Genomic DNA, 10,000 nt, shown 5'->3' with positions numbered 1-10,000 from the left:
CTCCCTCCTCCCTCCCCTCCCTCCCTCCCTTCCTCCCTCCCTCCCTCCCTCTTTCCCTCTTTCCCCCCCCCCCCCCCCCATCTCTCTAGGCAACTTTCCCGCGTCGACCTCCGTTTCCCACCTGGGCGATGGTCGGAATCGATGCCGCCCCTTATGAAGAGGTCCTGGCCGGGGTTGGTCTGCTTGTGGACGAAGACGACTGTCCTCGCCGTGCCTGAGGTGATGGGCGGCTCGGTAGGGCCTGGAGTCGTCGTGGGCTGGTCTAAGGGTGGAGGCGAGGAAGGGCGGTGTTAGTACAATTGGGGAAAATGTCTTTTTGAGTGAAGAATATGCTTTAATATTGTTCATCTTTCATAATTAATATCTAATGAAGCATGTGCTAAAGTCTGTTTCATAAACAGATTTTCTCCGGACAAACTGTGATGAAAATCAAACAACATCGATGTTTACCAAAATGTGTCAGATGCCAACATCTCAGAAAGTACTCACTAGGGTCTACCGTAGGGCTTGTTCCGTCGCATCCGACACAGATGGCGAAGACTGGTTCATCCGAATTGTGGATGGAAATCTGTGCAGTTCCGTCGCCGTTCACTGTTACTTGATTGGCACAACCACTAATCAGCTCACAGTACGTGCCGGCGGGCATGCCTGGAACACGAGTAGGATTAGGATGAAATATACTGACGGTCCTAACAAGGGATGTTTCCTGCTTTTTTTTCTTTTTTTTTTTTTTTTTTTTTTTTTTTTTTTTTGCTTTGCGTGGGGGAAATTTAGAAGAAACATATCTAGGAAATTATTTAAAAGCCTCCCTCCCCACCAAAAAAGTCCCATTCAGTTGATAATCATAACAATAATCCAAAATTCATAAATAAATATGAAACAAATATAAATAAAAATCCCACATCGAAGAAATTGAACTCCAGAGCCCTATTTCCCTCCTTCACTCACCCGTCTGGAGCGTACGGTCGAAGGAACCATACTTGGACATGGCGAAGAAGCCCTTATCGCCGCGGGAGAAGGCCACGTTGTCGCCCTCCTGGAACCAGTTGGCGATCTGCGTGCCGGCCACGGCGTTCCTGAACTTGACCTGAAGGAGCGAAGAAGGGGCGTGGCAATGGGTCATGATTTCGTGGATAAAGGGTCACGAGGCGGAGGTCAGGGGGTCGTGAGTCTCGTAGAAAAAAAAAAAACAGGTGAATAAGATCATACTTAATAATAGTATTTTATATCCTATTTATGTACTGAGGATATGAAGGGCCGGAGAAAATGAATGGGTCTTTGGGGGTAAAAACATGAAACCAAACTTAGTCGCGATGAAAAAAATAATGAAGAATACGCTATCAGAGATAACCGTTCCTTCTGAATATTAAAAGAAAAGAAAGAAGGAAAGAAAGAAAATAACAAAAAAATACCGATCCTGACTATTTCATAATTCATGCATATTTTCTGAACTATAGCCTCTACGTTGACTACTCATTTGCACTTGACCCTTGCAATCTCTGTTTGAGTTACTCAACTATTCTTCTTAGCTGTGATCCAGTGATTGCTGTTCCATAAGAAAGACTCATTTTCGTCCATCGTCATCCATCCACTGTTATGTAAGTGTCTGTTATGCCCTTGTGAATAAACCCCTCTCCCTTTGACAACAGATTCCTTTATCCTAATAAACCCCCAAGACCCACTCTGGCTTTGACTTGTTTTAATTCACCCTGAATCTGATTCATTCTGATCAGTTTTGATTCTGACTTCTTCCGATTCTGACTCCCTTTGACTCTGACTCACACCGACACTGACTCACTTTTACACTCACTCACTCTTACATTCACTCACTCTAACTCTGTCTTACTTCGACACTGACTCCTCTGACTCACCATCTGTGCAATGGCGTTCCATCGGTGCTCGCAGACCCAGCCGCCGCCGCAGGTTCCGTCAGCGTTGATGGGCACGTCATCCGTTCCTCCGTAACTGCTCCCCGGAGGACCTTGGTCGGTGTTGTCGAAGTAGTAGCTGCTCATGATACGCATGAAGCCGTAGTCATGGGCGAGGGAGAAGCAGACACCCATGGTATACTCTTTAGGCTGTCGACATGGATAGAAATGAAATTAAGATGAGTAAAATAGGCAAGTCTCCCCTCTCCTTGGTGATTTTACTTCGGTTTTCTGTGTTAAAAGCCATCACATCAAGTCGTTACTCACACCTCTAGCTCTTTCGTCATGAGAGTGCATGTGACGTAAAACAAATTTATATTTATGTATGTATATTTAGTTTTTTCCTCTCTCTCCCTCGCATAGCTATTCCTATCTTGTCTTGTTTTATAAATAGATTCTGTCATGTATCATTGTTGTTGCATGCAAACTGCTTAACTGTTGCATTCAAACTTCATATTTATTCAGTCTTATCTTCCACTTCCTGACTTAAAATTTATTTTGAGTACTTAAGACCAATGTATTTTTTCTCCCTTTATATACTGTGTAAATTATTACAGTCTCTCTGACGTTAAACACAGTGCAAAAACACCTGCTAATTTTTCTTCTGAGTTGTTCATTCAAAACTCGTTTCAGAAGATTGGTATTCCCAGATTATGAAATATTCCCAGCATCTTTTGCGTGATTAGCGAACCGCCATCTCCTTTGACTTAGTTTTGAAAAATATATGCATCATAGCCATCTGTCAGTACCGGAACTAATATATTCTTAGACACCTCACATCCTTTCCTCCTCATCTCCCTTCTACCTCCCTTCCTCCTCACTTCTCCCTCCCCATCCACCTCCTCTCCTCCCTTCCTCCACGCCTCCACCTCCCTACCACCTCCCTTCCACCTCCACTACTCCTCCACCTCCCCTCCTCTCCACCTCCACTACCCCTCCACCTCCACTACTCCCCCACCTCCCCTCCCCTCCACCTCCCCTAACCCTCCACCTCCACCCTACTCCTTCCCTCCCCTACCCTTCCACCTCCCCTCCTCTCCACCTCCCCTCCCCTCCACCTCCCTCCCACCTCCACTACTCCTCCCCCACCCCTCCCCAACCCCTCCCCTCCACCTCCCCTCCACCTCATCCCACCTGCTTGTGCGTGAGGGTATCCCCAGCGCCCCCGTGACCGCGTTGGTTGTCGTGGTTGTCGACGAACACGAGCGCCTTGTCCGACGGCGCCATCCCCCAGCCGGGGTCGTAGACGCCGCCCAGCTGGTCGAAGGAGTTGATGCCCCACGCGATCTTCTTCCCGAAGCGGAACTCCGTCGTGCGACCTGTGGGGGAGGGAGGGAGGGAGGGACGGGGTAGATGGATGGCTTGATCGGTGGATAGATATGGAGGGAGGGGGAGAGGTGGAAGAGGTCGAGGAGGTAGATAGATGGATAGATAGAGGGGAGATAGATTTCTTGATAAATAGATATGGAGAGAAAGGGAGAGGTGGGTGGAAAGAGAGAAAAAAAGAGAGAGAGAAAGAGGGTTAGAGAGAGTGAGAGTGAGAGAGAGTGAGAGTGAGTGAGAGAGAGAGTGAGAGAAAGAAAGAGAGAGAAGACTAAAGAGAGAAAGAGAAGACTAAAGAGAGAAAGAGAAGACTAAAGAGAGAAAGAGAGAGAGAGAGAGAAGACTAAAAACAGAAAGACAGACAGATGAAGACACTAGGATACGATTTTCGAGAAGACTGAAAGAAAAGGAAAGGAGTAAGGCAGAAGAGGGGGAGGGGGGGGGGTAAGAAACCGCCAGGAAAGCAAGGCTGGGTCGGAGGGTGAGCGGAAAACCAAAGGAAAGGTCACCGGGAGGTCAAACGGGGTCAAAAGAGGTTAAAGGGAAGGGACTGCAAGGGACGTGTTATTTTTGGAGCGGGAGATTGGCAAGGTGGGGGGTGAGAGGAAAGAGGGAGAGTTGGATAATAAAGGGGAGAATGAGGGAGAAGTAATAAAACTGAATAAATGAAATGAAGAAGAGGAAGTAGCGGGTAACAGCAGTATGTATTAAGGAGATGAATGAGAGAGAGAGAGAGAGAGAGAGAGAGAGAGAGAGAGAGAGAGAGAGAGAGAGAGAGAGAGAGAGAGAGAGAGAGAGAGAGAGAGAGAGAGAGAGAGAAAGTAAGAAAGAGAGAATGAGGTAAAAAATAGAAAAAAAACAGAGACAGAGAGATAGACAGATAGAGACAGAGAAAGGCAACAAACTAAAATCGAAAAAAACAAGAGAAACGATCAGAATAAAAAATAATAATAATAATAAAATAAAATAAATAAAAGATATTATAAAGATGTACCACCGAAGTCAATTTCTCCCGCAAAGTAATAGCATCAGCATTACGTCACTCCCCGGACTCTTAAACGTGTGAGGGAGGGAGAGTAGAGAGAGGGAGAGGAAGGGAGAGGCGAGGGAGGGAAGGGAGAGGGGAGGGAGGGAGAGGAGAGGGAAGGAAGGGAGAGAGGAGGGAGGGAAAGGAAGGGAGAGGAGAGGGGAGGGAAGGGAGAGAGGAGGGAGGGAAAGGAAGGGAGAGGAGAGGGGGGGAAGGGAGAGAGGAGGAAGAGAAGGGAGAGGAGAGAGAGGGAAAGGAAGGGAGAGGAGAGGGAGGGAAGGGAGAGAGGAGGGAGGGAAAGGAAGGGAGAGGAGAGGGGGGGAGGGGAGAGATGAGGAAGAGAAGGGAGAGGAGAGAGAGGGAAAGGAAGGGAGAGGAGAGGGAGGGAAGGGAGAGGGGAGGGGAGGGGGGAAGGGAGAGGAGAGGAGAGGGAGGGAGGGGAGAGAGGAGGGAGGGAGGGAGGGGAGAGGGGAGGGAGGGAAAGGAAGGGAGAGGGGAAGGAGAAGGAAGGGAGAGGAGAGGGAGAGAAAGGAAGGGAGAGGAGAAGGAGGGAGGGGAGAGAGGAGGGAAAGGAAGGGAGAGGAGAGGGAGGGAAGGGAGAGGGGAGGGAGAGAGGAGGGAGGAAGGGGAGAGAGGAGGGAGGGAAAGGAAGAGAAAGGGAGGGAGGGAAAGGAAGGGAGAGGAGAGGGAGAAAGGAAGGAGGGAAAGGAGAGGGGAGGGAAGGAGGGAGAATGGGGGGAGGAAAGGAGTGAGGAAGAGGAAGAGGGGATTAAGGGTGGAAAGGGAAGGGAGTAGTGAGGAAGAGGGGAGGGGGGAAGAGGAGAGACGGAGAGGAAGTGCAAGGGGGAAAGGTGGGAGGGGAACAGAGGAGATAAAGGAAGAGGGTGGAAGGAAGAGGGGAAGAAAAGAATGAGGGGAAAGGAGTAGAGGGAAGAAAGGGAGAATAAGAAAAATATACGGAGAGATGTGGATGAGACCAGTAATTAATTTTCCACCATGACATGTGACATGCCTATCGTGCTTGTGCAGGAAGGAACCGGAAAATAACATCGACTCCATACGTGCTAAATGACAACAATATTTGCAACAACAACAACAAAAGCAGCAGCCACATCTACAATAACATTAGCAACAAAAACAGCAACATCAACAACAAGAATGGACAAAAATCCTTAAAAAATGAAAAAACGAAAAAAATATCACCTTTAATAAACCTTGATGATGATGATAATGATGGTTGTAATGAGTATGATGATAATAACGATAATGATAGTTATAATAGTGATAGTGATGATACTACTATTACTACAAATGATAATGATGATGACAATGACGATAACAGTAATAATAACATTACTAATGATAATAATAACGATAATAAGAACATGGGCAATAATGATAATAATGAGGATAATAATAAGGATTATGATGATGACAATGATAACAATAATGATAGTTAAGATGACATTGATAATAATAATGATAGTGATGATAATTATGATATGATGCAGTAACAATGATAACACTATAATGACACTGATAATGATGATAATAGTGATAATTATGATAATAATAATGATAACGAAGGATAACATTATAATTTTAATTATTTTTATCATGATTTTTATTTTCACTACTATCATTGTTATTAACATTATTGATATTATCATTATCATTGTTATCATTGTTATCCCTATTGTCATCCGTTTTATTATCATTAATATTGGCATTATTACCATCATCATTATTAACATGATTACAATAAGTGAGATGATTATTGTTACTACTACTACTATTATCATTATTATTATTTTTTTATTATTATTATTATCAGTATCATTACTGTTATTATTGATATTATTATAATTATCCTTGTATCTATAACTTATGATAATGATAATGAAATGATAGTGATACTGATGATTATAACGATAATAACAACATTATTTCTATCATAAATATAATTATCATTATCACTATCATCATCATCCTCATCACCATGATCCTCACCATCAGCACCACCAACCAAAAGTCCTCACCACCACAACCACCCTTCTCTCTCCTCATCACCCCTATCCTCACCACCACCATCACCACTATCCTCACCATCATCGCCACTATCCTCACTACCACCACCATCATCACCACCATTCTCACCACCACCCGCCTCTCTCTCCTCATTACCACTATCCTCACCACCACCACCACCTGTCTCTCTCTCCTCATCACCACTATCCTCACCACCACCACTATCGTCACCATCACCATCACCACTATCCTCACCACCACCACCACCACTATCCTCACCACCAGCATCACTTACCGACGCCGAAATACTCCTGCACCGTGATGGGCTCTCCTCCTTGGTCGATCACCTCGTGGAAGAAGAAGGGCCTACGTCCACTCGGAAACCCGGCGGCGGTGCTGAGGTCCTTCGTCAGGCCCTGGATGGCTTCGAGGTCCTGAGGGGGGGGGGCGAGGGAGGATCATCATTATTATCATCCTCATTATTTGGCTTTTTTTTTCTTCTTCTTCTTTTTCTTTACTTTAACCTTGCTGGGATAGCTAGAAGTCCCCTTTTCTCTCTTTCTATTTCTCTCTCTCTCTCTCTCTGTCTCTCTGTCTCTCTCGCTCTTTCTCTCTCAGTCATCTCTCAGTCTCTCTATCAGTCCCGCTCTCAGTCCCTCTCCCAGGCCCTCCCTGTTTTTCTCCCAGTCCCTCACTCAGTCCCGCTCTCAGTCCCTCTCTCAGTCATTCTCTGAGTCTCTCTTTAAGTCCCTTTCTCAGTCCCTCTCTCAGTCTTTTTCAGTTCCTTTCTCAGTCTCTCTTTCAGTCCCTCCTTCCTTCCCTCTCTCATATTCCAACTTTATTTTCTCACATTTCATTTTCCTCCCTTTTCTTTTTTTAAAACCTTTACCTTTATCAGTTCTCTCCTCCATCTCCATTTTCATTGTCATTTATCACTTCCTCCCTGATTCATGATTCAGCAATTTTTCCGTGTTTGGATATCGTAAGATATTCCGAATTTTGAGTTTTTCTTTTTAAGAAATTTGAGTTTGATGAACATTTTTTTTTTTTTTGGTGTTAGATTTTTTACGTTTGTTGAGCATTGACATTGATTTCGCAATGGTATAAAGTCACGGATATGTGTGTGTGTGTGTGTGTATGCGTGTGTGTGTGTTTGTGTGTGTGTGTGTGTGTGTGTGTGTGTGTGTGTGTGTGTGTGTGTGTGTGTGTGTGTGTGTGTGTGTGTGTGTGTGTGTGTGTGTGTGTGTGTGTGTGTGTGTGTGTGTGTGTGTGTGTGTGTGTGTGTGTGTGTGTGTGTGTGTGTGTGTGTGTGTGTGTGTGTGTGTGTGTGTCTGCCTATATCTGATTGACCTTCATCACTGTAACATATAAATATATATTGAAAAAAAAAATTCATCTACTTTATGACTGAAATAAATTTTGTTTCCCAATACCAAACTCATTTCAACAGTCCTATAAATCTTTATTAGTGTAATTATACGTCGCATCATAAAACATGCAATTTTGCTTGCACAGATAGTTCTCTAATTTTCCACTCACTCATCACTATATCAATAAACGAAAGCGGCAATCCAACAGGCACTCCTCTGTAAACCCATTCCTCGGTATTTACAATATTCTGTATATTCGATATTCTCCATACAATAATTTTCGACAAACACACTCTTATCTATGCATAATCACACACATACGTATTCTTTTGTACATTTTCTTCTTAGTACATACACATATACAAACACCAGTATACATCCCACACACACACACACACACACACACACACACACACACACGCACCAGTATACAACCCACACACACATACACACACACCAGTATACACCCCCCCCCCACACACACACACAACACACACTAGTATAACCCCCCCCCCCACAACACAACACAACACAAAACACACACACCAGTATACCCCCCCCCCCACACACACACCCCTCTCCTAGTCCACACTCACCGCAGGCCACATGTGCTTCGCGGCGTCCACGCGGAAGCCCATGACACCGATGTCAATGAGGTGGTTGAAAAACTCCGAGACCTTCTGCCTGACGTAGTCCTTGGCGCCGTAGAGATCGGTCAGCCCCACCAGGTAGCAGTTGCGGACCTCGACGGGGTCGACGTAGTTGTTGATCATTCCTGTGGGCGGCGGCGAAGGAGGGGGTGAGGGAGGGAGGGAGGGAGGGAGGGAAGGCTGAAGGTGGTTCAGGGTGATTAAGAGTGTTGTTGTTGGGTGTTGCTTTTTTCAGATAAGATAAAGGTTGTGGAATGGGAGAAGTAGATGTTCAACATTTATATATATATATATATATATATATATATATTATATAATATATATATATATATATAGATATATATATATATATATATATATATATAGAGAGAGAGAGAGAGAGAGAGAGAGAGAGAGAGAGACAGAGAGAGAGAGAGAGAGAGAGAGAGAGAGAGAGAGACAGAGATAGAGAGAAAGAGACAGAGACAGAGATAGAGAGACGCAGACAGACAGACAGGCAGAGAGACACACAGTTAAACCAAAGAGGGTAAGAAAGCGAGCAGGAAAGGCCTTCTCACCGTTGCTGGAGGGGCACAGGTCGCGAGGCGTGAAGTCCAGGCTGGAGAAGGGCACGCCGGGGAAGTCGAGGCTGTCCGCGTTGAAGTCGGTGCCGCCAGAGCCCGGCCCGACGCGCCCCAGCCCCGTCATGTGGTTCACGACGACGTCCACCACGATCCTGGGGGAAGGGGGGAGGGGTTGGGTTAAGTATTAGGAGGGAAGGGGGTGGGGGAGGGATGAGGAGGGGAAGGGGTGGGGGAGGGATGAGGAGGGGTGGGGATGGGGGAGAGATGAGAAGGGGAGGGGGAGCGGGAGGTATTAGGAGGGGAGGGGGTGGGAGGATGAGGAGGAGAGGGGAGTAGGGTATCTTGGGGATTTGTGTGTTTTGGGACTTTGTTTGTTTGTTCTTGGTTCTAGTTTGGTTGTTTACGTCTTGGGTTCTGGCATCTCCTCCTCTCTGCATGTTTTGTGTTTCTCTTCCTACTTTTTGGCTTGTCTCAATAAACTCGTCAAAGTCAAAGTCTCTCCCACTCTCTCTCTCTCTCCCTTCCTCCCTCCCTTCCTCCCACCCACCTACCCTCCCACCCTCCCTCCCTCCTTCTCTTCCTGTCTCCCACCTCCTTCCCCTCCCATTCCCTTTCCCTCCCTCTCCACCTCTCCCTCCCTTCCTCCTTCTCTCCCCTCTCCTCCCTCTTCCCCTCCCTCCTCCTCCCTTCCTCCCTCCCCTCCCTCCCTCCCTTCCCACCCTCCCTTCCTTCCTCTCCCTCCCACCCTCCCACCCTCTTTCCCTCCCTTTCCCACCCCCTCCCTCTCTCCCTTTTTCCCTCCCTTTCCCACCCTCTCCCTCCCTTTCCCTCCCCTTCCACGCCTCACCCACCCTCCCTTCCTCCCTCTCCCTCCCTCCCACTCTCCCTTTCTCTCCCTCCCTCCCTCCCACTCTCCCTTTCCCTCCCCTTCCACGCCTCACCTGACTCCAACCGCGTTACACCGCTGTACCATGTCGGTGAACTGTTCCTCGTTGCCGGACCTCGACTCCAGTTTGTATGAGACGGGCTGGTACCTCTGCCACCAGGGGTACCCGTCGCCTGCGGAGATGATGTGTTCCATGGGGGGCGATACCTGTGGGTGGGGGTGGGG

At 46.7% G+C, this 10,000-nt stretch overlaps 1 protein-coding gene across 1 annotated transcript in view; it reads right to left on the bottom strand.

The window, feature by feature from the left end:
• The window catches only part of LOC122242627 (alpha-amylase-like), a 26,822-nt gene that overhangs the window by 4,322 nt on the left and 12,500 nt on the right, over positions 1–10,000 (bottom strand). Inside the window, exons 3-11 of the mRNA XM_086530614.1 lie at positions 9,831–9,982; positions 8,884–9,041; positions 8,273–8,451; positions 6,602–6,740; positions 3,063–3,247; positions 1,872–2,078; positions 949–1,087; positions 490–648; positions 122–262 (exon numbers count right to left, since the gene is read on the bottom strand). Of these exons, the coding sequence (XP_086386740.1) occupies positions 122–262; positions 490–648; positions 949–1,087; positions 1,872–2,078; positions 3,063–3,247; positions 6,602–6,740; positions 8,273–8,451; positions 8,884–9,041; positions 9,831–9,982 (1,459 nt within the window). The remainder of the gene's footprint in view (positions 1–121; positions 263–489; positions 649–948; positions 1,088–1,871; positions 2,079–3,062; positions 3,248–6,601; positions 6,741–8,272; positions 8,452–8,883; positions 9,042–9,830; positions 9,983–10,000) is intronic.

Source organism: Penaeus japonicus, unplaced genomic scaffold, assembly GCF_977035675.1.
Source record: "Penaeus japonicus unplaced genomic scaffold, GWHDUDI00000001_assembly GWHDUDI00000033, whole genome shotgun sequence".
NCBI classification, from domain to species: Eukaryota; Metazoa; Arthropoda; class Malacostraca; order Decapoda; family Penaeidae; genus Penaeus; species Penaeus japonicus.
Note: the sequence above shows the minus strand (reverse complement) of the source record. Positions and strands in the feature narration are given on the sequence as shown.